At 39.9% G+C, this 26,749-nt stretch overlaps 1 protein-coding gene across 1 annotated transcript in view; it reads left to right on the plus strand.

Moving 5' to 3' along the window:
* CPZ (carboxypeptidase Z) overlaps positions 1-26,749 on the plus strand; it is a 50,147-nt gene that overhangs the window by 7,300 nt on the left and 16,098 nt on the right. The window contains exons 2-7 of the mRNA XM_069070630.1: positions 2,193-2,225; positions 6,090-6,464; positions 8,470-8,682; positions 12,155-12,351; positions 17,184-17,345; positions 21,833-21,991. Coding sequence (XP_068926731.1) covers positions 2,193-2,225; positions 6,090-6,464; positions 8,470-8,682; positions 12,155-12,351; positions 17,184-17,345; positions 21,833-21,991 — 1,139 coding nt within the window. The remainder of the gene's footprint in view (positions 1-2,192; positions 2,226-6,089; positions 6,465-8,469; positions 8,683-12,154; positions 12,352-17,183; positions 17,346-21,832; positions 21,992-26,749) is intronic.

Below are 26,749 nucleotides of genomic sequence, written 5' to 3' on the forward strand. Positions count from 1 at the left end.
AGTTAAGAATTCTGCTAAGCAGAGGAGAGGAGGAAGTGCATTCTGGACATGGGGGACCATGTGTTCAAAGTCCTGGAGGTGGGAGATTGAACGTCATGCATGGAGAACGGCTAGCTGGACAAGTCGACCTAAATGAAGATTGTGGGAAGGGGAACAGAATAAAATAACATTGAAAAATGTTGGCCATTTTCATCATGACATTGCTTGTCACTCGTATGATCATGTACTGAGTTTGAATTCTGCCTCCCCTATTAATCTATCTCTTACTGGGTAGTATCCCTCTCTGGGTCTCTGTTTGTTTTTATCACTTTAATGAGGGACTTTGACTAAAGAATCTGTAAGATCCCTTAGACTCCTAAACCAGATATATTTTTTAGATTTACTTTTCAAAATTGTCAATATCTTTGGTTTCTACCACACCTTCATTTTCTAGTATATCTTTGTCCTAAGAAAGCCACCACTTATAACATATAATGACCAAGAGGGAAAAAAAAACAGTTCAGGAAAACTAACCAGTGCATCCAACAAGTCTGATATTATATGCAATGTTTCTTACCTATCCTACCTATCTTACCCTGTCCTCTACAAAGGGAAGGAGAGATATTCTCATATCTCTTTTTGTAGGCTAATCTTGGGTCTTTTGATTTCACATCATTTGATTTTTAAATTCTTTTGTAGTTGTTCTTTGCATTTGCATTATGGTAGTCATTGTTTATATTGTTATTCTGATTCTGCTTACTTTTCTCTGTATCACTTTGTATTAGGTCTTCCCATACTTCTCTGCATTATAATCATCTCTTACCAGGCAGTAAGCAATCAACAAGCAAGTATTTATTAAGAACTTACTATATACCAAGCATGTGCTGCTAGGTGGCGCCACAGTGCACAGAGTGCTGAGCCTGGAGTTCAAATATGGCGGCAGACACTTCTTAGCTGTGTGACTCTGGGCAAGTCACTTAACCATTTTTACCTCAGTTTCCTCATTTGTAAAATGAGCTGGAGAAGGAAATGGCAAACTACTTCAGTATCTTTGCTAAGGAAACCCCAAAATGGGTCATGAAGAGTTGGACACAACTGAAAATAACTGAACAATATATGCCAAGCATAATTGTGCTTAGGACTGTGAATTCAAATGCAAACAATGAACAATCTCTGCTCTCTTCCATTACATTTACACACTACATTTTGTTCAAACATGTTCCCAGTTAATAGGTATCTGCCTTGTTTCCAGTTCTTTGCTACTACAAAAAGTAGTGTTATTAATATTTTATTCTATATGGAGCCTCCTGAAGTAATATTACTATTGTATCTCTGGATCAAAGTATATAAACATTTGTTCACATTTTTGAGCCAAATTCCGAATTTATTTCCAGAATTGGTGGGTAAATTCTCAGTTCCACCAAGATGGATTTGGATGCCTGGAACACTTTAGTATTCCGGATATGGAATCTCTATGGGGAGAATCCCTCTTCTAAGGCTGATTCTAATGCTCTCATTCTTCTTGAGGTCCTGTTGCTGCAAGCGTTTTTGCACCAACTTGGACTGGTCCTTCGACAATAAATATAAAGTTCTCCAGTGGTCCCTATTTGGAGCCTTTTCATTTTAGTCAGGACTAGCAGAGCCTGTGATCCGACAATCTTGGAGGGGTGGAGTCATCTCCATGCCACAAGGAGGCCGCCAAAGAGCATCAATCTCAGTGCTGGAGTAATAGAACTGGAAAAGTGAAACCTTTTATCTGATATTAAGCATTGAATAACAGTGCAGCAAGGACAGTCTCCAATGTGCTCAGGACCTGCTCAGCATTTGAAGGACTCACAAGCTCAGAGATTTAGAGAGGGAAGACCTCAGAGGCCATCTTGTCCAACTGTCTCATTTTACAGATGAGGCACTGAGGTGTCTCAGAAAGACTAAGTAACTTTGTGAGCCTCACAAAGCCAGTAAGAGTCAGAGGAGCAATCTGAGCCCAGGTCTTCCTGGCTTCAAGTCAAGTGCTCTATTTGCTTCTTGGTAATTATTTGATTGATTGACTCCCATAGTTTCACACTGTGTTAGGAGCAAAACCAAGACTAGAAGCAAAGTCCCCAGCCTATTTCTTTTCCTTTTTGTATTTAGTAATATTTGTTGAATGCATGATTGAATTTTTAAAAAATTGTTGAATGAATCATTAATTTCCCTCTTTCTTTTATTTTCAGGAGAATGCCACAGTCCTCCAACTGCAGAAAATGGTACAGTATGCATATGTGTGTGTGTGTAGATCTTAGGTTTCAGAGCATCAAAAGACATAGGGGTCTAGGCCAACAGAGTTATATCATAGAGGTGGAGCTGGGGTGTAGAGAAGTGAAGGGACTTGGCCACAGAGGTAGTTCTATAAATAGCAAAGGTAGGATTTAAACTCCAGTCTTTTGTCTGCAAATGTTTGTTGATTAATAAATTGTTTGATGGAGCTGAGAGTATGTTGTAAAGCAAGAAAGACAGGGGAACATCAGGTTATGGAAGCCTCAAATGCCAGGAGTGATATGACTATAGATCTATGCATAAGAAAAATGTATCCTGGTAGCAATGTGCAAGTAGATTGGAGGTGGGTGCTAAGATGTAAAGATATTTGGGGGGCAATTTGCAATGGTCAAAATGGATATTAATGTGTGCATAGGGAGTAATAAAGAGACTAGAGAGGAGAAGATAAACATAAGAGATGTTATATGATCATAATTCCCAGAATTTGATGACAGATGTCTAGGCCAGGTGAGAGGAAAGGAAATTTTCCCTCTTAATCTACAGTTATGAACTTGAGAGACTTGGTGAGTGGTGGTATCCCAGACTGAAGGGCTGTCAAAGATCTGTGAACCCTTCTCCCTGGATCTCAGAATGAGATCGGCCACCTAATTTCATTCCTCATTACTGCTTTACTGATGTGATCAATAGCAGGGAGTCATGCTAAGCTAACTGATATGACTGTTTCCAGGGGCACTACATTTATTTTGTCCATCTATATAATTTCTCTTCCTTCTTTCCCTCCCTTTTTTCCTTCTTTCCCTCCTTTTTTTCTTTCCTTCCTTTCCTTTCCTTCCTTCCTTCCTTCTTTCCTTCCTTCCTTCCTTCCTTCCTTCCTTCCTTCCTTCCTTCCTTCCTTCCTTTCTTTCTTCCTTCCTTCCTTCCTTCCTTCTTTCCTTCCTTCCTTCTTATTTTCCTTCCTCCCTACCTTCCTCCTTTCTTTCTCTCTTTCTCTTCCTTCCTTCCTTTTTTCTTTCCCTCTCTCTCTTTTTCTTATATTCTTGCTTTTTCTCTCTTTCCTCCTTCTTTCCTTTCTGTCTGTCTGTCTTCTTCCCTCTTTGTGTCTGCCTGCCCACCTCTCTAACAACAGGCAGTGTGGTACAGTAGATATTGAAATGGCTTCAGAACCAGGAAGACCTGGGTTCAAGCCCCACATCTAACATATACTGACTGAGTGACTCTGAACAAGTTGCTTAATATCTTTAGCAAGACTATAAGTTTCAGAGAAGGTGCCAAATTGATTGAATAGTTTTTTTCAAGGAGGAGTTTCCCATATTTAATGTCATTAATAGCATCTCTATTTCTCAGTCTCCAACTATATCTATGTTTCTTCTTCTTCCCCTCCCACACTTCAGGAGATATTTAGATATTCAGAGGCTCCAGACCCTAGGAGAATTGGAGGTTACAGGCTGTACTGAGTCAGACATTCAAACATCCTTAGCCTGCTTACTCTGCTTACCACACAGTCCTGTTATTTTCTAAAGAGAGATAATTAGTAGCTATGCCCAGTAATCAAATCTAATTCCCTTCTTAGTCTGGAGAGAAAACAAGCAAACAATCCCTTCCTTTTTTCCCTGATGTTAATCTTGTAACTATATAAAGAGGCACTTTGGTTTTTCCTAATTTAGAATGCCAGAGAAGGTGATGTGATCCAGGAAATTTATTGCCATATTTGATCTGAGCTTTTGAAAGAATTCAAAGCGAATGGGTTTTCAAATGAAGAAAATAGTTTGTTCCTGTGTCATTATTTGACAAAAGGGAGCTCAGTTTAATGAGCTTACAAGAAATGCATTGGAGGTTATTGGACACATGGCGTTTGTGGGTAGATGTGCTGCTTGGATGATCTGCCAGAAAGAGCTTGCTCCATGGAGACAGGATATCATTTGGTCCAACATTCAGCTTACATATAAAGAGACTGCAGTCCAGAGAGGGGAAATAACCACCACAGGCTCTCATTGGTTCCTGTCTTCATTATTCTCAATAGCCTCCTATCAAGTCTTCCTCCCTTACTTCCCCTCCCCCATCTCTCATACTATATTAGAAATGATCTTCTTCATGCATAGACCTGTCACTGTTATATTTCAAATCCTTCATTGGGTTACCTGTTACTTTCAGTGACTTAAACTTTTTTGCCTGGCATTCAAGTTTCCCTGACTGCCTCAATCTGGCATTAGCTTGACTTGTCAGCCTAATCTAATACTATTCCCCACTCACTTTGGATTCCAGTCAAGATGGACCATTCTTGGTTCCCTAAATCTGTCCCATATTTTTTTTTCTGGCTAGATATCTTTGCTTATGATATTTCTATGTAGGGAATGTCCTTCCTCCATCACTGTGAGATTCCTACTAATCTTTTAAAGTTTTGTTCAAATATGACCTCCTTTGAGAAGCCTTGCTTGATTCTACCTGATATTAAAAACCCTTCTTTCTCTGCCTTCATATAAAACCTGTTCCTAGCCCTGATAGTCTCCTGTAATATAACATGTATTTATCTGTATATGATACATATAGACCTATACTATATCTGATACACTTAGGCCATATAAGGTGTAGTTGTCTATGCTGTGCATTGTCTCCCTATTAAACTGTAAACTCCATAAGAGTGGAGACCATGTGCTGTCTAAACTTTTCACTTCTCCCAGCACTTAGTCTTGCTCTGCATATTTGGGAATTCTTGTTCAGTCATGTCCATTTCTTTGTGACCCCATTTGGGGTTTTCTTGGCAAAGATACTGGAGTGTTTGTTATTTCCTTCTCCAGCTCATTTTACAGATAAGGAAATTGAGGCATACAGGGTGAAGTGACTTGCCCAGGGTCACACAGCTAGTAAGTGTCTGGGGATAGATTTGAACCCAGGAAAATGAGTCTTCCTGACCCCAGGACTGCACTCTACCCACTGCACCACCTATCTGTGCTATGTATATAGTTGGTGTTCAATAAATATTTGTTGAATCAAATTGAATTACCTGATATTGATGAGCAAGATAGTAATAAAACAAAAGGTGAAATTCTACTTTAATTTATTTTTTAAATATTTCCAAATTAAATGAATTTTTTTATTTAAAATTTTGACCAGATCAAACCAATCATTTATTTATTCCTTCATTCTTTAATCAATTCAATTCTTCTGTAAAGTACTTTCTACATGTAAAAAACAGTATAAGGTGATGGGCAAAATAAACATTTTTGATTAGAGGCAGTCTTTGCTCTCAAGGAGTTTACAGTCATAATATTATAGACTCCTCAGGTTTGCCCTCTGCTACTTGCTACCTGTATGATCTAAAGAAAAATCATTCAATCTCCCTGGATCACAATATTTTCCCTTGTAAAATGAGGGAGTTGGATCAAAAGTTCTCTAAGGCCCCTTTTAGCTCTGACATTCTATGGTTCATAGTTCTTTTTGGGTCTCTGTTCTAGGTTCTAAGGTCCCTTCCATCTCTGAAATTTTATACACAATGTACTGATGTCCTTTTTGTCCAAGGGCATACTGGAGACAGCTCAAAGTAGCTTTCTAGGCCTGCTTGTTAAATTTCCATTGTGAGCGTTTACACCTTGGAAATCAGAAAATGCTACAGATTGGTTCTTGATTTTTTGGTTCTTTTCATTGTCTAGACTTAAAGTGATGGAGAAATGCTAATGCAGATTAAACTTAAATGTTGTATATACTTTTTTCAGAAACCTGGTTGTTAAACATTTACCAGCATATCATTGCTTTCCTCCCTGATGTTCCTTATTCTAAGGTTCTTTCTAGCTCTAACATTCTGTGATGTCATAAGGATTATTCTTCCACCCACTGATTCCATTTTGTTGTTTCTACAGCCAAATGTGTGGACCTTGATCTTCTCTATTGCAATGACCTGTCCTACAACAAGACTTCCTATCCCAACCTGCTGGATCAGAAGTCCCGGGAGGTGGTGGAGTTCAGCTCTGAGTACATCCTCTTGAGTGTGATTCACAACTTGCTCCAAGGAGAATGTAACCCGGACCTGCGGTTCCTGGGGTGCTCCATCCTGGCTCCTCGATGTGACGGAGGCCGGATCATGAGGCCCTGTCGGCACGTCTGTGAAAGCCTGAGGAAAAGTTGCCAGCCTGCTTTTGATGGCATCGACATGGCCTGGCCCTACTTTCTGGACTGTGATCGCTTCTTTGTCAGTGAAGAAGAAGGCTGTTATAACCCCTTAGAAAAACTGAGAGGTGAATACATAGACCTAGAGTCACGAAGCCACTTTAATTCATACTATATGTCTAGGAAGTTACAACATATCATATGGGAAAAGTAGAGTTGGAGCTCTCTTCTGCCCCGACTTAATGGGTGATCAAGAGAAAGTCACTTCTGTAAAATAGGCCGATAGACAAGATCAAGATTCTTAGCCTGGGATCCACGGCCCCCCAGATCTATGGATAGCTTTCAGAGAGTCCATGAACTTGGATGGTTTAAAAAAAAATTAGATCTTTACTTCAAAATAATTGTTGGTTTGTTGTTTTTGTTTTTTATAATCCTGTACATTTATTTTATACATTTAAAAAGCTTATTCTGAAAAGGGGTTCAGAGGCTGCCCCAGACTGCCGACAATATGAAGAGAATAAAACCCCCTGCACTAGGTGACCTCCAAGGTCATTCTTGATTCTAAATTCTATAAGCCTATGACTAGAGAGTTTCCAAATTTCCTCTAAATTCTAAAATTCTACAATCCCTAAGTATACACTTTATTTATTCTTCTTAAGCAACAACCAAAGTAAATGTTTTGGTCCCTTTTTTGTGTGTCTTTATGGCAGAGGAGAAGAGATTAGGTACAAATAGGCTTATTTTGGACAGATTCTTCTATACTGCCCCCTCCCTCCCATACACAAATGATTTAATTCAGTGTCTCTGGGCTCTGTGCAAATAGTGGCTGTTGTCACAATAGTGGTCATGTAAAATCTGGTGTTAGACTTGAACCAAGCTCTCTGCATTTATACATTAACCAATACTGTATTTACCAAGGATACAAATGGTATTTATTTAATGCTGAGTACTGTATCTGCATAGAAACAAGTGTTTTATTGACCTGGTACCAAGTTCTGCATTTAATACTGGTAGCTAGGTGGCTCTATAGTGTGCACAGAGTGCTGGGCCTGGAATCAGGAAGACTCATGTTCCTGAGTTCAAATCTAGGCTCAGACACTTACTAGTTGTGTGACCCTGAGCAAGTCACTTAGCCCTATTTGCTTCAGTGTCCTCATCTATAAAATGGGGATTACAATATCACCTACCTTGAAGGGTTATTGTGACAGAAAAAAAATGCAATAATATTTATAAAGTGCTTTATATACCTTAAATCACAAATTATTTAGCTTTTATTATCAAAATGAGTCTGTATATAGGGACAAGCTCTATAATAGCATAGTGTGAAGTATGTGATGCCAAGTAATGCATTTACCTAGTACTCATTACTATACAATGTGTAGTCTGTCTACTGCCCAGGCTTGTAGCAAGGAAAGAGTTTTTGTAAACCTTAAGGCATCACAGAAATACTTTTTATTGTTTTCCTCCTTTCTCTTCCTCTTGTTCTTATATCACCTTCTTCCACATTTTCCTGCTCATCTCATCATTTCCCTTTAGGAAATGCACTGGGGTTGGAGGGTGGGGAGCAGGAGAGAGGTTGGTTGGTTTGTCTGAATCCTGTTATCCATTAGCAGATAAGGACCACTTACCGAGAGAGTGGGGAGGCAATTGTTTGCACCAATGTTAGTGAACTCATAAAATATCAGAGCCAGGGGGATCTTAGAAACTTTTTAAAGTTGACAGTTTTAGAGTTGAGGAAACTGGCAAACAAGCTAAGCAATGAATCCAGGGCTGGATTTGAATTCAATTCTTCCTTCATCAAAACCTATCCATTGTGTCACTTAGCTGACTCTTAAGAGCATAGAACACACAATATCAGAGTTGGAAAGTGAGCTTAGAAAATAGAATGTGGAATAGAAACTGGAAGGCACCTGAGAACAGAGAATGTCAGAGCTGGAAAGGACCTTGGGACAGAGAACGTCAGAGCTGGAGAGGACTTTAGAACTTTAGAATGTTGGACAGCTGTAGAACACAGAGCACCTGACAAGGATTTCTATCCTAACCCCCACATTTTACAGAAGAGAGAACCAAGGTTCAGAAAGCTGAAGTTGACTTGCCCAAGCTCACACAGGATGTAATGCTCCTCTTTTCCAGGAAGCCTGGATGAGAATGAAGAGCTGCCCTCCAGCATGCCCCCCACATTCATCCAGTTTACGCACCACTCATACCCACAGATGGTGAGGGTGCTGAAGAAGACAGCTTCCCGATGCTCTCACATTGCCAAGACCTACAGCATTGGCCGCAGCTTTGATGGGAAGGATCTTCTTGTGATCGAGTTTTCAAATCGACCAGGCCAACATGAATTACGTAAGCAGGAGAGCATTTTTCATGGAGAAGCAAGTTCTGTTACAGAAGGGCCTTGAGAAGGTTGCATGTCTTAATGGAGAAAGAGGTTTGAATAATTATAATGATGGTTCACATTTCTCCAGCTTTGTAAGATATGCCATGTAACTTCTTCATCAAAGGGAGATTGAGATTAATACCTTATCATTTGCATTTTACAGATGAGGACGTTTAGTCCTTATGTGTTAAGGGACTACCTTGTGGTCCCATAACTATAAGGTGAGAAAGCCAGGATTCAAAACCAGGTCTTCAAACCCAATTGCTCTTTTCAAACTACATATCATTCTTTAAATAGCTATAGAAGCATAGAGATAGCATTCAAAGGGACCTCAAAGACCATTTAGTACAAGTTTTTCATGTTACAGAAGTTAAATGACTGAGGCATCTAGGTGGTGCAGTGAATAGAGCACCAGCCCTGGAGTCAGGAAGACCTGAGTTCAAATCCAGCTTCAGACACTTAACACAAAAACTAGCCATGTGACCTTGGGCAAGTCACTTAACCCCAATTGCCCCCCCCCCCAAATAAAAGAAAGTTAAATGACTTCACCAAGATCATCTATTTAATAAGTGACAAAGCCAGGATTTGAACCCAGGTACTCTGATTCAGATTCTGGTGTTCTTTCTACTGGACCACACTGTCTGGGCCAGTACTTGGGAATTTATTCTTGTAATGTGCTTACAGGGCTACTGCCCCATCTTAAAACATTTCTGAATTGACATATTAAGACCTCTAACATACAAAGTAAAATGAAGGTTTGATATTCGTGCCTGATGTGATCATTATTTGTGCCCGATACAGTCAATGTGGTATGGTAAGAGCCCAAACTCAGGATTGGGAGGCCTGTGTTTGAGACCAATTGTCACTGTGCACTAGCTACTAAGGAGGGATCACCGCTTGATAATGATGTTATAGAGGGTCTTTAAAAAAATAGTTTTATTTTCTCAAATCAGTTAATATATACTTTGTTTTCCTTTTCCCTCCCCCTATTGAGAAAAGAAGAAAAATAAAACCCATTATAAATATGTAGAACTAAACAAAATAGATGACTTTATTGGCCATGCCATGTGTATGTAGGTATGTGTGTATGCATGTGTACATATTCACACACACACACGAAGTAGATTCAGAGTGAAGATTAAGACATATACACCCTATATCATATTGTATGTATGTGTGTATGTATACATGATATGATATGAAGTGATATATATGTGTATGTGTGTGTATATACATATACACATATGTCTTAATCTTCACTCTGAATCTACCATCACTCTGACAAGAAATGAGCAATAGGTTTCATTACCAGTCCTCTGGAATTGTGGTTGGTCTTTGAATTGATTAGAGTTCCTAATCTTTCAATGGTTGGTTGTTTGTTTTGTTTGTGTGTGTGTGTGTGTGTGTGTGTGTGTGTGTGTGTTTACAATGTTATTGCTATTATACAACTTGATCTCCTGGGTTCTGCTCACTTCACTGTCAGTAAGTTCATAGAAACCTTCCTAGCTCTCTTTGAAACCATTCCCTTCATCATTTCTTACAGCAAAATAGCTTTCCATCACATTCATATACCAGTCATTCTTGACTAGTGGGCACCCCCTTCAGTTTCCCATTCTTTGCCAACACAAAAAAGCTACTATAAATATTTTTGTACAAATCAATCGTTTTCCTTTTTCTTTGATCCATTTAGGAGTATAGACTCACTGGGTCAAAGGGTGTACATGGTTTAATAACTTTTGGGGCAAAGTTCCAAATTGCTTTCCAGAATGACTGGACCAGTTTACAGCTCTAACAACAATACATTAATGTACAGATTCCATTGAAGCCCTGGGCGGGGGGGTGGGGGGTGGGGGAGTGGGGGTGGGGGTGGAGAGATCCTTTTTCAGGTAGGAGTTGACCTAGGTCATCTCTGAGATGCCTTGTAACTGAGATTCTGTGAATTATTTTGTAAACTGCATATATACATGAGGGGGTTATGGTTATTGATATAAGGTATTTCATGTATACTATTATATTATGGATAAAGCATATTATTTTTGTTTTATTTAGCCCAAATTATTCAGTTTGGATATACTGATCACATTAAATGGATAACTGCCAAATGTCTACTTAATGTTAAGTAGACACTGTTTTAAAAACCTAATAGTAATCAGTAAATAACAAGAAAATACATTTTCTGGAATCCTTTTATTTGCTTAATCATAGTATAATGGATTGAGTATTCGACCAGGAGTCAAGATGGCCTGGATTTGAATCTAAGTTATTTAACATCTTTGTGCCTCAGTTTTTTTCTACATAAAGTGGAAATATTAATAGCACTTCTTCATAGGTTGTGAAATAGGATAATGTATGTACAGCTCTTCACAAACCTTAAAATGCCAGAAAATTTCAGCTGGTATGATGAGCATTTATTTCTACCTGGTTTCAATGAGTTTTTCCAGAATAATCAACATGGAGACCAGGAGAAGTGAGTAGACCACCATCATATAAATTGTCATTCATTGATAAATTAGGTAGATCTGAGTTTCCAAGGTCTGACACAGGCAAGGAATAGAATATTTTATTAGTTATGAAATTTAATTGTTCTCATCGATATTTCTCAAGTGCTGAGATTTTTATAGGAAAAAAATGTGAAATTATGTTGTGAATGTATAAATTCTTTTTTTCTTTTTCTTTTGCTATTTTTGCCTTTTGCTCAGCATGGATCTCAGATAGGTGAGTTTCATGTTTGGTTCAGATGCTTTTGCTTGATCAGATTTCTTTAGCTTTCTCTGACTGGGTCTTGTTCCTTATACCGCAAGGTAAGAGATGATGGATAAATGTTTTTGTGTATTGTTTTCAAAGTTTGAAATCCATTTCAAACCATCTTCTTAAATTGTGAATGTATTTCAGAGAAAGACTCATTTTCTGTTTCTAAGCCATTCCTGTTTAAAGTGGCTTGTGAAACTTTCAGCAGATATTCTCCAGATGCTGACTTGATTTTAGTGGATGTCAAACAACCCTAGGGTCAGTTCTCCTGAGTTAAAGTAGTTGCCTCGGTCTTGATCTTGGGCAAGATCTTTAGATGCCTTGCGTCTTAATGTTCTTATTTGCCAAATTGGACTAATTTGAGGTCCTCCTTCATAGAATCATAGATTTAGAAGTAGAAGGGACATTAAAGGCCATCTAGCTGTTTGACCAAGAGTGAGTCCCATAACTTCCCTTGGGCATTGATAAAATAGGTAGATTGGCCTTGAAGACCTCCCAGGCTCCTTCCCATGGTAAAATCTACCATCTCATGCATTTCTCATCAGAGGTGTTCAAGCAGTGTCTCTGATAGATATCTCGACAGATACATTTATGCTAAATGATCACTGATCACTTTTAGTGAGTCACTGGCCAACCAACTGCATTTCTGGCTTTCTAAATTATGCCCCCTCTCAATGCCTCTTTCCACAGTTGAACCAGAATTTAAGTACATTGGCAACATACATGGAAATGAAGTGACCGGGAAGGAGATGCTCATCTACCTTGCTCAGTATCTGTGCTCAGAGTACCTGCTGGGCAATCCACGAATCCAGAGCCTGATCAATACCACCCGGATTCACCTGCTCCCTTCCATGAACCCTGATGGCTATGATGTGGCCGCTGCAGAGGTGAAAGCCTGCCCTCTTACTCTTTGGGACATAGGGGGAGGATGGAGCCTTAAGCCTGCTGTGGTTCAGGGGAATAGCACTGGATTGAGAGCTGGAAGTCCTGGGTTCAGAGTAGATTCTTTCATTTATTAGCTGAGTGTCCTTACATAAATCATTCAGTTTTTCGGGGTTTCTAAATTTCCTTGAAGCTAGGTGAGTCAGTGGAGAGGGCACTGGGCTTGGAATCAGGAAAACTCATCTTCCTGAGTTCAAATCCAATCTCAGATGCCCAGACCCTGGGCAAATCGCCTCAGTTTCCTCATCTGTAAAATGAACTGGAGAAGGAGATGGTAAACAACTCCAGTATCTTTGCCAAGAAAATCCCAAAAAGGGATACAAAGAGTTGTTCACAACTGAGAATGATTACATAACAACAATGACAAGGTTTCCTCATCTATAATTGATAAAATTGGACACTGAGTCAAATCAGTAAGCATTTATTGTGTTTACTGTGTGCCTGGCACATGGAATACAAACATAAAGAAAAAGAAAGGCCCTCAAGGAGATTATGCTCCTATGCTCTGAGGCAACAGTTATCAAAGGAATTGGAAGAGCTTTACTTTGTGAATTTTTAAACGGTCACAGGTAAAGGATGCTTGTTATAATTGTACGAGACAGTAGGTTTTTTACCTGGAAAGAACCATAGAGATTGATCCAAAACTCTTATTTGATAAATGAGAAGGTGAAATGACTTGTCCAAGGTCAGACAAGCAGTAAGTGGTGGAGCTGTGCTTCCTACTGGCCCCTTGGATGCGCATCCAATGCTCTTTCCCTGCCCTGAGATTCTGTGATTATAAAGCAGTTATTTGGGAGGGTAATGACGAGATGCCATTTGCACAAATGTCCTCTTTAATTTTCTTCTGCATCTTTGGCTTTATGTAGGTATATGCTTCTGAGAGCTATGAAGCATGGGATCAAGATTTGGAAAGGAAAGAAACCTTAGTTCATTGAGTTCAACCCTCTCGTTTTACAGGAGCTAGGTGGCACCATAATGCATAGGACACCAGACCTGAAATCATGAAGACCTGAGTTCAAATCCTTCCTCAGACATTCACTAACCATGTGGTCTTGGGAAAGTCACTTAATTTCTGTTTGCCTCCATTTCCTGATCTGCAAAATAAGGATAACAATAGCACCTAATTCTCAGGGTTGTTTTGACAGTAAAACGAAATAATATATGTAAAATGTTTTGCCAGCCTTAAGCCATCATATAAATGCTAAATGTATTATTATTATTGTTACAGATGAGGAAACATGGCCCAGAGAAGTCTCAGGTTCCCATAACTAGCATTTTCTGAGGCAGGATTCAAACTCAGGTTTTTCTGGCCACTATGAATGAGCTAAACTTTTTGATATGGTGGAAAGTCCACAGGATATGAGAAGATTTTCTGTTGGATTTTGAGACATCATTTAGTAAAGCTAATTTCTAGTAGAGAGAGGAAAGGATGATCCATCTCAGTTACAGAGAGCAAACCAAGAGTTCTTGGACCTGAGAAGGAAATGTTTTCTACCTTGGAGAGGTCAGCTTTCTTCATGGAGAAAGTTGGATTATGGATCTGGCCTTGAAGGACAGATAGGAAGATATCAACTGGGACTGATGGGATGGGGTGGGTAGAATGCTGAAGCTTTCTGGGAATAAGGTATAATATGAGCAAAGGCATGGAGATTGGAGACTCCAGGTGTATTTTTTTGGAGGGGAGAGATGTGTTAGAGTACAGACCTTGTAAAACAGCAGTGAAAGATTAGCTTGGGGAGGTATGTTAGAGCATGGTTATAAAGGCTTTTAATGCCTCAGGCTAAGGAGTAAGAACTGGGTAATAAGGAGCTATCCAAAGACAGAGGCTTCCAGCAGGGCTGCCCTGAAAAGGATGAACTTGGGAATGGAAGGGATGATTCAGTCCTGAGCTGCTGGCCTGGTTTGGCCTTAAGGGTCCTGTCTTGTACACAGCATAATACAGAGTCTGCCCTCACTTACTCCCCGTGGCGATTGAGAAGACTGGTACATTTTTCTCAAGAGTAGGCCTACAGATTCACCCCTTGAGCTCTGGCCAAATCCCACTGAAAGTAATTATGGCCCATACAGCTCTCTATTCCTCCGTTTGTGAGTTTCTGCAGCTTTTATCCTCTTATGTCCCACTGGGCACGTAAGCTTTCAATAGTTCCCACCAGGACACATTAGAGAGGGCAGCCCATCAGGAGGGAGAGGCCCCTGTCTGATGCAGACTCTGCATCCTTGAGAATGGCTTCATTATATACTCTGTTAAACACAGAGACAAAGAGCCAGTACACTGGTGTTTACCAATGAACCTGAGAATCGTGGTATGTTGGAATTGCATGGGGCTTGGCATGTAGATAGATCATAGAAGGTCCACAGTGGGAGGGACCTTAGAATATGCAATGCTTTAGAAGCACAAGATTGCTAGGAAATGGAATATAATAACAAGAATCAGAGCTTTAAGATTTGCAAAGTATTTTGCATAAATGAGGCAACTATATAGGCAGTTGGGTGGTTCAATGGATAGAGCAGTGGGTGTGGAGTTAGGAAGACCTGAGTTCACATTCTGCCTCAGACTTTTACTGGCTGTATGACCTTCAGCAAGTCACTTAACTTCTTTTTGCCTCAGTTGCCTCAAGTATAAAATGGGATAATAATAGCACCCACCTCCAGGGTTGTTATGAGGATAAGATAAAATAATATTTGTTAAAGTGCTTAGCACAGTTCTTGCACATATACAATCACTAGCTATTATCTCCTTTGATCCTTACAACAACCCTATGAAGTAGGTGCCATTGCTATCTTCATTTTATGGATGAGAGAACTGAGCCTGAGAGAGTTTAAGTCCCTCCCTCACCCACAGTCACATAGGCAGCAAGTGGCAGTGTGCATCTTCCTGATTCCAGGTCCTGCACTCTATCTACAATGCCACTGGGCCGCCTGAAATAGAACATTAGTGATGAAAGGAGCATTAGAACCCAGAACCTTAGAGCAAAGAGTGTAGCATGGAAGAAATGGAAGAAAGTAAAATGTAGAATGATAAAGATGAAAGGGCCTCTGGAACCTGGAATATAAAATGGCGGAGATGAAAGGCATCTTAGAACACTGAACATAGGATGTCGTACCTGGAATGTCAGAGCTGGAAGAAAGCTGAAATGTTATCAAGGACAAGCCCTAGCTAAACAGAAGTACCCTCTGCAACATCTCTGATAAGTGGTTTTGGATTTAACATGCCTCCTCTTCTGATGACGCAGAACTCCCAACTTCATGAAGTACTTGGTTCTAACGTTGGAGAACCCTACTAGTAAGGTTATGCTAAGATGAAATCTTCCTCCCTTTCAGAAGTAGAAGGGACATTATGTGGGTAGTCAAGGAAGACTGAGTCAGGACTCAGATAACATCCTTTTAAGTTTAACCCATATCAAAAGACCCAAGGAGCAAGCTTAACAAAGCCGCATCACCAAGGGCCTTCTATAGGGAATATAATGAGATTTTTATCTGAGTTCTGAATCAGGCTTCCTTGGCTCCCCACAACTTACAGAACACAAACTATTAGAATGGAAGACTGCTAGAGCATAGAACAAGGAGCATATTTGTAGGCCTTTCTGCCCATTACTCCTAACTCTGCTCTTTGGGGTTCAACAGAACATGCCAAGTTCCTCTTTACCATGAGAACACTTTGAATATTTGAAGACAACTTTCATCCCCATCCCCTTAAAATTCTGTTCTCCAGCCTAAATCGTACTAGATCCTTCAATGTATCACGGCATATCATAGTTTCCTGTCATTTTATCCTCCTGACTGTCCGACTCTGGACCAACCCTAGCTTGTAGTGTCCTTTCGAAAATGAAATGGCCACTTGTAACTACGGTATTTACTCTAGCTTTGGTCTGACCAGGGCAAGACAATCAACATCTGGACTTCTTTAAAAAAAAACCAAAAAACTTGTTAGTCATTTATTTATAATCAGTCCCTCCTAATGACTTCTCTCTATGTCCCCATTGAATAACCAGTTCTCTCCAGTGAAACCCTTTTCATAAACATATCTTTCTATCTATCTATCTATCTATCTATCTATCTATCTATCTATCTATCTATCTATCTATCTATGCCCATTCCAGCAAGAGAAATTTTAATATTGACCATGCCTGAAAATGTCTCTCTGCATTTTAAGGTCATCACCTTCCTGGCTGGAGCTGAGTGGCATGTCTTATTTTCAGTTTTTTGGACTGTTATTGCACTGAACAGAGTACCAAAATCTTTCAGCTGTTTTTTTTTCTCTTTGACGTTTTTGTTGTTACATAAATTGATTTCTTGGTTCTGCTAATTTTGCTTTGCATCAGTTCATAGGGTCTTTCCAGTTTCTACTGAAACTCTCCATTTCATCATTTCTGATTGCACAATAATATGACAGTGTATTCACCGCAATTTGTTTAGCAACATCTGGACTTTATGCATCTATTTAAACAAAAAATGAATAATAAAACTGGCACGGTAGAGCTGGCTTAGAGATTTCCTAATTAAAATCTCTCAATTTACACAAGAAAAATGAGGTCTAAAGAAAAGAAGGGCCTTGTATGAGGTCAGACAAGGACTAGTGATAGGAGCTAGGACTAGAGCCCAACACTTAGCACAATATTCACTTGGCGCATAACAGGTGCTTATTGAGGATTGATGAATTGATCAATTTCCAGACTCTCAGTCCGCACTTACCCCTTTACCACACTGCCTTATTCTTTCTACACTTACCTTGTCTGGGAGTGGGGAAGTAGTTGACTTAAACGCTGCCTGATTTCAGGGTGCAGGATATAATGGATGGACAACTGGTCGGCAAAACTCTCAGCATCTGGACCTCAACCGCAACTTCCCTGACCTGACTCAAGAATATTATCGACTAGCAAGTGCCCGGGGAGTTCGAACTGACCATATTCCCATTCCACAGTACTACTGGTGGGGTAAGGTATGAATTACACATCTTTTAACAACTCCATCTCAATCAGTTGTTTTCTTTCAACCCTCAGATGGGACAGAGGCATAAGTACTCAGATGACTTCAGACAGTCCAATCACAGCTGCATTTACTAAGTGCCTACCATCTACTGAGCCCTATGCTTAGTTCTGGGAAAGGTGTAAATGATTTTGACCTCCATGGGACTCAAAGCCTAGAAGGGGAATAAGATATTAACAAATAAAACTATAATACATAATGCTACTTCAGTACATCTTAGGAGTATGACACAAAGGGCTAGAAGAAGGCTGGGTTGGGGGGTGGAGATCATTTTGAACAGTGTCTTTCAGTCTCAAAGATGTTATTCTTCAATTTGTTTCAATCAACAGGCCTTTATCAGATAGAGGCTTGAGAGGAAGCCAGGGAAGCCGGGAAGCGATATGTGTGGGGGTGAGGGATGCAGTGAGCATTCTAGGTACAAAGGCCAGGCAAAGCAAAGACTCCTAAGTGGGAGTTGGCAGAGAGTGGATCCCCCCCCCACTTTATAAGTGTGATTACTGAGAGGTAGAGGCATGAAATGAGAGTGGAAGGGCCTGTGGTGAGTTAGCTGGTGTCCAGGGCAGGACTGGCGCCATAATCCTGTAGTCTCTACAACCAGGGGATGGAGGTCAGGATTGGAACGTGTCTGGAGACTTCTCAGTGAGTGTCCTTTCTACCTTTCCTTCCCATCGTTCCTCACTGTATGGGTTAGGAGGTTGGACTAAATCTATACCAATTTCAAGACATCCCTTGGAATTTGTTTTACTGAATAAATGTGCCCTGACATCGTCACATTGTCCCCTCATTCTCCTCTTTCTCCCCAAAGGGGGATGGGTGATCCCTTGGGAGCTATAGCTGCAGCCCCCATCTCTGCTCCTCTTCCCCAGGCCTCTTTGCATGCAGCCTCAAAAGCCTTCATTAAAACCTGCCCTGCTGAGTGTGCTCGGCCGGCAGCAGGTCTGAAATGTCTATGCAGAGCAAAGTCAACACACTCTATAGGAAGTCTTTGTGAGAAACTCAAAACTTTGGGAAAGTTTGAGAAAAAAAAATTTTGTGTGTGTGTGTTTCTTTTCTTCCAGAAAAATAGATCCTATAACTATGGAGATACTCTCTTAGAGTGAGAAGAGAGATTCGACACCCAATAGTTCAATCCCTTTAGTCTTGACAAATGAGGAAACCGGGGGCAGCTAGGTGGTGAAGTAAATAGAGCACTGGCCATGGAGTCAGGAGGACCTGAGGTCAAATCCGACTTCAGACACTTAATAACCTTGGGCAAGTCACTTAACTCCAATTGCCCTACTTTTCCCCCTCCAAAATGCAAAAAACAAAAACAAAAGAGGAAACCAGTGCCCACAGATCTTAAATGACTTACCGAAGGTCATAATGAGTTAGATAGCAGAAGAACCAGGAGTAGAATCATAAAACTAGTTTTTATAACAGCAGGTAGGGATTGAACCTACAGAATTCAGGAGTCAGGGAGATCCAAATTCAAATCCAGTGTCATGCACAGCCTAGCTGTGTGACCCTGGGCAAGTCACTTAACCCTGTTTGTCTTAATTTCCTCATCTGTAAAATGAGCTGGAGAAGGAAATGGCAAACCACTCCAGTATCTTTGCCAAGAAAACCCCCAAATGAGGTCATAAAGAGTCAGACATGACTGAAATGACTCAACAAAAATAATTTTATTTTTAATTTTTGATGCAGTCAGGTGACTCAGTGGAGTGCTGGGTTTGGAGTCAGGAAGACTTGAGTTCAAATCCAGATTCAGATGCTTATTAGCTATGTGACCTTGGGCAAGTCACTTAAACTTCTTTTGGCCTCAGTTTTTTTTTTTTCCAACTTAAAAAATGGGGATAATAACAGCATCTACCTCTTAGGATTGTTGTGAAGATCAAATGAGATAATATTTGTAAAAAAAAGAGTGTTTAAGACAGTGCCTAGCACATAATAGGTCTTAATAAATGCTTATTTCATTCTCTTTCCAATCCCCCTTTATATCCCTAGTGCTTCTGTCTGATCCATAATAAACACTTTTTTAAGGATTCATTTTTTGTTATGATATTTTTTTCTTTGTTTTTTGGAGGGGAAATTGGGGTTAAGTGGCTTGCCCAAGGTCACACAGCTAATTTTTGTGTTGTATCTGAGGTTGGATTTGAACTCAGGTCCTCCTGAATCCTGGACTGGTGCTCTATTCACTGCACCACCTAGCTGCCCCAAAGATTCATTTTTAAAAATTTTGAGTTCCAAATTCTCTCCCTCCCTCACCCATTGAGAAAGCAAGAAGTAGGATACCCATATAATAAACCCTTAATAAATGCTTGTTGATTGGTTAATTAATAGTCAGACCTCCCGGGAAATCCAGAAATCATAAGAGACAGTTAACAAATGTGAAAGGGAATGGGTGGTGGGCTCAAATGCTGTCTCCACATCCCAGGTCACAAAGCCCATTCTGCTTGATCCCAGGGGGCAAAGCGAGGAGTAATGAGGAGAGATTACAGGGAGGTAGATTTCAGCTCCATGGAAGGCAGTGTGTTTGCATTCCCAAAGCTCACTGTTACCTTATTTTCTTGTTTTGACAATAGCTAAAAAATAGTTGTTAGCAACATAGTGTGGGGTGCACAGCGCCCCCTGGTGGCCAAGGGCAGATCCAGTTATAATTTCATAGATTGCAAAGTGGAATTCAGTCCAATCTCCTCTTTTTATTAATGTGGCAACTAAGGCCCAGAGACATTAAATGACTTACCCACTGGCATCCAATGGTAGGTAGTAGAGCTGAGATTTGAACCCCAGGGTTCCAAATCCAAATCTATTGCCCTCTCCATTATACTATACTGACTCTCATATATCTAGAGGGAAGCATGGAGGACTATACGCCAAGAAAACCTAAAGCAAAGCAAAACAAAACAAAGTCATTAACCCTTATAAGGATATTTTTCCCATCTCCCAACAGAGGTCTTGTACAACGTAATTGGACCTGAAGATCCAATTTTACCTATAGAACTTTACCTATAGAACTCTTCTTACTGTAGTTCTGTGAGTCTGGAAATGACAGAATCATGCCCATTTTACAGATGGGGCACCCAAGGCTTAGCAAGGGGGAAGGGACAACTTGGCCTTATAGCCAACAAGTGTTAGAGTTGAGACTTAGTTGGGACTTCCTTGGAACACAATGGGAAAGACCAGCTGGTGTCTCCCCAGCTACCTACCCTGCCCTTCCCAAGTCCATAATGACCTTTTCCCAAGACCTCATTTAACATTTTTCATCTCTTTATGAAAGGAATATAGCATAATGGAGAGAGAAAGGGCCCTGAAACTAGGGGGATTTGGGTTTCAGTCCTGCCTTTGACACATGCTGCCAAATGACTCTGGGCAAGTCACTTAATTTTTCAGGGCTTTTTGTTGTTTGTCAGTCATTTCAGTCATGTCTGGCTCTTTGTGATCCCAGTTGGGTTTTTTTGGCAAAGATACTAGAGTGGGTTGTCATTTCCTTGTTCAGCTCATTTTACAGAAAAGGAAACTGAGGCAAACAGGTAAGTGACTTGTCCAGGGTCACACAGCTAGTATGTTTCTGAGTTTGGATTTGAACTCAGGTCTTCCTCACTCCAGACTTGATGCTCTATTGCACTCACTAGCTTCCCTTTCAGGGTTATGCTGCATTAATAGAGAAAATTCTTCTCTATTTCAATGAAATCACAAATCTAGTACCTCTCTTTTGAAACTCTCTGTTATTGTGCATTAGAGTTATCCCTTTATGTGTGTCCTGCCTCCTATTAGACTATAAGCTGCTTGATGGCAAGAACTAAATGGCCCAAACTTTAAATCTCTAGTCCCTAGCATAGTGCTCAGTACATAGTATGCAGTAATTTAAATTATTCTTGCTTACAGATCACAGGTACAAACATCCAAGGTTATTTATTCTTTCATATAACAGCCTTTTGTTCTTAATAAATGATTGCTGACTTATTTTAGCCTTTCATTTTTACTGAATAGGAAATCTGAGTGAAAATTGTGTGGAATAAATGTCAACGGTTTAATCCAGAAAGCATTTATTAAGTGCCTACTGTGAGCAAAGTACTATTCTAAGCTCTAAGGATACAAAGACAAGATAAAATTAAAACATTCTCTAAGCTTTCATTCTATGGGGATGAGGTGGGCAGAGAATACAACATGTAAATAGATTAGCTTATAACATATTAGCTTATAATTTGAGGAGGGAGAGGACACTAATTAATACCTAGGGGAATCAGGAAAGACTTCTTATAGGTGGTAAACTAAGCCCTGAGAGAAACAAGACAATGTGGGATGATAGGAAAAGAACTAGATTTGGAATAAAAAGGCTTTAAATATCATTTATTTTACTGACTGTGTGACTTTAGGCAAGTCACTCTTCCCCATTTTTAAGAGAACCATTGAGCTCAGCAATCCCTAAAGTCCTTTCCAGTTCTTGTTCTCTTTGTTCAGGTGGCTCCAGAGACCAAGGCCATCATGAAATGGATGAGGACCATCCCATTCGTGCTGTCGGCCAGTCTCCATGGGGGTGACTTGGTGGTTTCATATCCTTTTGATTTCTCCAACCATCCCTTTGAAGAAAAAATGTTCTCCCCAACACCTGATGAGAAGGTAATACACACTTTCCATGGTAAGTCCAAATATTTTCCTCATGAAAATTCTATGGTTTTCTTGGTGTGTGTGTGTGTGTGTGTGTGTGTGTGTGTGTGTGTGTGTGATAGTGTCATATTGCTGAAGGAAGCTCATGAGAGGAGAAACACCATGAAGTTTGGAGTTAAAAGACCTATGTTCAAATGTTATATGTTCCTTACAACTTGTGTGACCTCAGGCATATCACTCAACCTCTCTTGGTCTTAGTTTGGAAGCTGGACTAGAAGACCTCTGAGGTTTCTTTCAGAGCTGTATCTTAAGATCCAATGAAAGAAGAGTCAGGAAACCTGGGTTCTGTTCCTTCCTGAACCACTTTCTTGTCATGTGACCCTGAGCAAAGTATTTAGCTCCTCTGAGACTCAATTTTCTTTTTGTTAAATGAGATGGATGGAGAGTGTCATGGATGCAATGAACATGAGCTTTGTGAGATAGTGGAGGATGGAAGGCCCTGGAGTGCTATGGCCCATGGGGTCATGAAGAGTTGGATATTCCTGAGTGACTGAAAAAACTCCTACCTCACAGGGTTGTTTAGAAGATCAAATGAGATAATGTATGCATAGACTTCTATAGAATGTAATCAGTTAAATTGTTTAATGTAAGCAAATATATTTATTGTGTTTACTTCTATAGGGATGGAGACTAGATCTGTGATTTCTTTGGTATAGGGAATTCCCAGGTGAGGACACTCAATATCAATGCATCTCATAGTTTCAGCGAATAGCCTAAAATACTGATAGGTACTTAGATAGGGTAAGCAGGTATAATTCAGAGGCAGGACTTGAACCCAAATCTTCTTAGCTTTAAGGCCCGTTTTCTATTATACTAAGATGAAACTTTACCTTTCAGTTGGAAAAATTAAAAATGTGTCTGTGTGTGCTTAGACTTCTCTCCTCATCTTCATGCTTCCATCATCCTCCATTCCCTCCTCCTTGGTTCCATTCTCTAAGGAAGAGATGGCTTTTCTCCTGGTGAAGTTCGGTCCATCTTCTCATGCCCTTGATCTCGTTTTCCTTTCATATCATCTAAGAGCTTCGTTCTGTGATCAATGCAATTGATGCACAGAATTGCACAGAATTGATCAATTCAATGCAACAAACCATCATTAAGCACGAGCTGTATGCAAGTCACTGTGCTAGTGGATACAAAAGCACCAGGGATATGGAGAAAGTCAAAATATTACCTGCTCTTAAGGAGATTTACAGCCTTCTCCCTTTGTCATTATTGCCTTATCCACTGGCTCCTTTTCTAATGCCTCTAAGTGTGCCTAGGTTTCCATCTTAAAAAAAAAAAACTTTACTTAATCCTGCTGTCCCCTCAAGCTATTATACTATATCTATCTTCTTGATCTCAGTCAAAATCTCAGAACAGTACCACAACACACTTTTGACACATGTTTCTTCACGTCCCACGTGTTCCTCAACTCCTTGGAATCTTGTTTTCATTCCCATCACTTGACTGAAACTTCTGTCTCTAAGATTATAATGACTTTTTAATTTCTAAATCTTTTCTCAGTGCTCTTCCTACTTGCCCTGCCCCCCACCAGAAGCTTTTGACACTGTTAACTTGTTAACCACCTTTGCCTTCCGTGACTCTACTGTATTCAAAGTTTCTTCTTATCTCTCTAATCAGTTTGTCTTGTTTCCCTTTGCATTATCTCCCTTCACTAATACAGATGTCCCTCAAGGTCTTGGGTTTCTCCAGTCTCTATACCCTCTCTCTTTTTTGGTGGTCTTATTAGCTGCATTCACAAATGACTCCCAAATGTATATTTGTTCAGTAATTCAGTTGTGTCTGACACTTTGTAACCCAATGGATTATGGCATTGCAACACTATCCATGGGGTTTTCTTTGCCAAGAAGAAGTTGTTTGCCATTTCCTTCTCTAGTGGATTAAGACAAATAGAGGTTAAATGACTTACCCAAGGTGACACAGTAAGTGTCTGAGGCCACATTTGAACTCAGGTTTTCTTGACTCCAGACTCAACATTCTATCCACTAAACCACCTGGCTGCCTCTTCAAATCTATATAACTAACCCTAGTCCTTTTTGCAGTCCCATCAAACTGTCTGCCAGACATTTCCACTTGGATGGCCTATCAGCATCTCAATCTTCTTATGTCCAAATCAGAACTCATCTTCCCTGCTAAAACTCACTCCATCTTTCACACTTTCCTATTTTTCTGAAGGCACAATCATCCACTTTGGAATCATCCTTAACTCTTGCTTCCTTTTCACCCCCCATACCTAATCAGCTGCTAAATGTTGCCTTTTCTTTCTCATTCATTCCCTTCTCTCTATTCACATGGCCACTACCATACTTCAGGCCTTTGTTATTTCTCAACTGGACTATTACAATAACCTCCTAATTGATCTTTCTGCTGCCTCTCTCTTTACTCTCTAATTCATCCTTCATACAACTGCTTAAAGAGAAGTCTAACCATGTCACCACCATGTTCAAGAATTCTTAGTGACTTCCTATTGCCTCTGGGATAAAATACCAACTCTTCAGATTAGCTTTGAAAACCCATTATGATCTGGCATTGGTCTCCCCTTTCAGATTCATATCCCATTATTTCCCTTCATTCACTCTCTTTCTACCAAAGAGGCCTTCTTGCCATTTCCCAAATTTGATATCCATTTTCTGTCCCTGTGTCTTTGTATTGCCTATCCCCCATGCCTATGCCACATCCCATCTTCACCTCTGCCTCTTGGAATTCTAAGTTTCCTTCAAGTCTCAGTTTATTGGCCACCTCTTACCAGAAACTTTTCATCATTTGGTAAAGTTCCTGGATAACAGGACGGTTAGGACAGGCCTGGAAAATGGCCCATTTTCTTTCCATATTTTCAAACAAGTCATGAAAAGAGAGTCTGCTAACCCATAGGACAAGGACCTGGAGTTTTCTTCCTGGGAGAATTCTAATATGAATTATGAAAGGGATGGTTAGTAAGCATCAAGAAAAGGAAGTCATGCCCACAAGGAGCCAGTAAAGGAAGTACACAACATACCAGGATAACCTCATTTCCATTTTTGACAGGGTTACTAAACTGGGAGATAAGGAAATGATCCAGATATAGTTTACTCATATTTCAGCATAGCAATTGATTAAATATTTCATAATCTTCTCATGCATTAATTGGAGAGACATGGCTGAGATGGTAATATAATGAAGAGAGCATAGGAAATGGTGAATGACCCTCTTCGGAGTAGTCATTAATGGTTCAATGTTAACTTGGCAGGATTGTTCCAGGGATCTGTGTTGTTTAAAATTTTATTTTTATTTATTCAAACCATTGGCCTTGGATAAAAGCATATGTACTCGTTTTCTATCAAATATGCAAATGACGTAAATCTGGAAGGGATGTGAGTCAGGCTCTAAAAACAACCTTGACAGACGGTCTGGAACATTGGGTTCAGGCTAATTAGATGAAATTCATTAAGGATCAAGATGGAGCTTTATACTTGGCCTCAAAGAAAAGACTTCCCAATATGCAGGAGGTATAGTTGGACAACAGTTTCTCTGAAAATGATATGAGGGTTTAGTGCAAAATAAACTGCATATGAGTTAATAATGTGTTCTGATGTTAAAACAGCAACAAATTAAATCTTGGGCTGCATTAAGAGAGGCATATGGAAATGAAGGGATTTTCAAACATATACTACGATCTCTTCATTTCCTATTATTAAAAGGACTTGTTCCGTGAAGTTTGGATTCAAAGGCCCACGCTTGAGGACCTAGAGGGCCACATGTGGCCTTGAGGCTTCAGGCTCCCCAGCCCTGGGCTAGACAGTCTCTGGTTGGATATATTATAAAGAATATTCCTTTTGGGATGTGGGTTGATCGAGATAAGAGGTTCTTACCCTGAAAAAGATTTCAGAGAGTGTGTAAGTTTGTATGGGGGAAAGGTTACACCTTTATTTTCACTACCCTGGAACTAAAATCTAACATTTCCTTCAATTGTGAATATAGTCAAAAGGCATTATTCTGAGGAGTTTATAGGCTTTACCACACTGCCAAAGCAGACTGTAACACAGAAACAGGTTATCAACCGTGAAACTAGATAGATGACTGCTGAGATCCTGGCCCAGTCCAAAATCTTATTGTGTGATTCTGACATACAGAGCAGTACCACCAGAGGGCAGCGTTGCAACAGGAATCATTCACCTAGCTGTGTTTCTAGACTAGAGGCTACGCTTGGTGTTTTCCCCAGTGTTGATACAGGCCTCAATCTGCTTTTGTATATCCAGTCTATTTTCCATGTTTGGTTACTGCAACCATGATTCCAGAGGACTCGTTATGGAATATGTTATTTGCCTCCAGATAGAGAGGCGATGAACTCAGAGTGCAGACGGAAGCAAATAGACAGACAGACACATAGACAGATGGACAGGTAGATAGATAGATAGATAGATAGATAGATAGATAGATAGATAGATAGATAGATAGATAGATAGATAGATAGATAGATAGACAAATAGACAGATAGACAGATAGACATAGATAGATAGACAGGTAGATAGATAGATAGATAGACAGACAAACAGACAAATAGACAGATGGACAGACAGATGGATAGATAGACAGATAGACAGGTAGAAAGATAGCTAGATAGACAGACAGGTAGAAAGAAAGATAGATAGATAGATAGATAGATAGATAGATAGATAGATAGATAGATAGATAGATAGATAGATAGACAGACAGACAGACAAACAGACAAAT

The sequence above is a fragment of the Petaurus breviceps genome, unplaced genomic scaffold (assembly GCF_028583685.1).
Source record: "Petaurus breviceps papuanus isolate PSGF00001 unplaced genomic scaffold, PetGlider_PUasm1.0 140, whole genome shotgun sequence".
Lineage (NCBI taxonomy): Eukaryota > Metazoa > Chordata > Mammalia > Diprotodontia > Petauridae > Petaurus > Petaurus breviceps.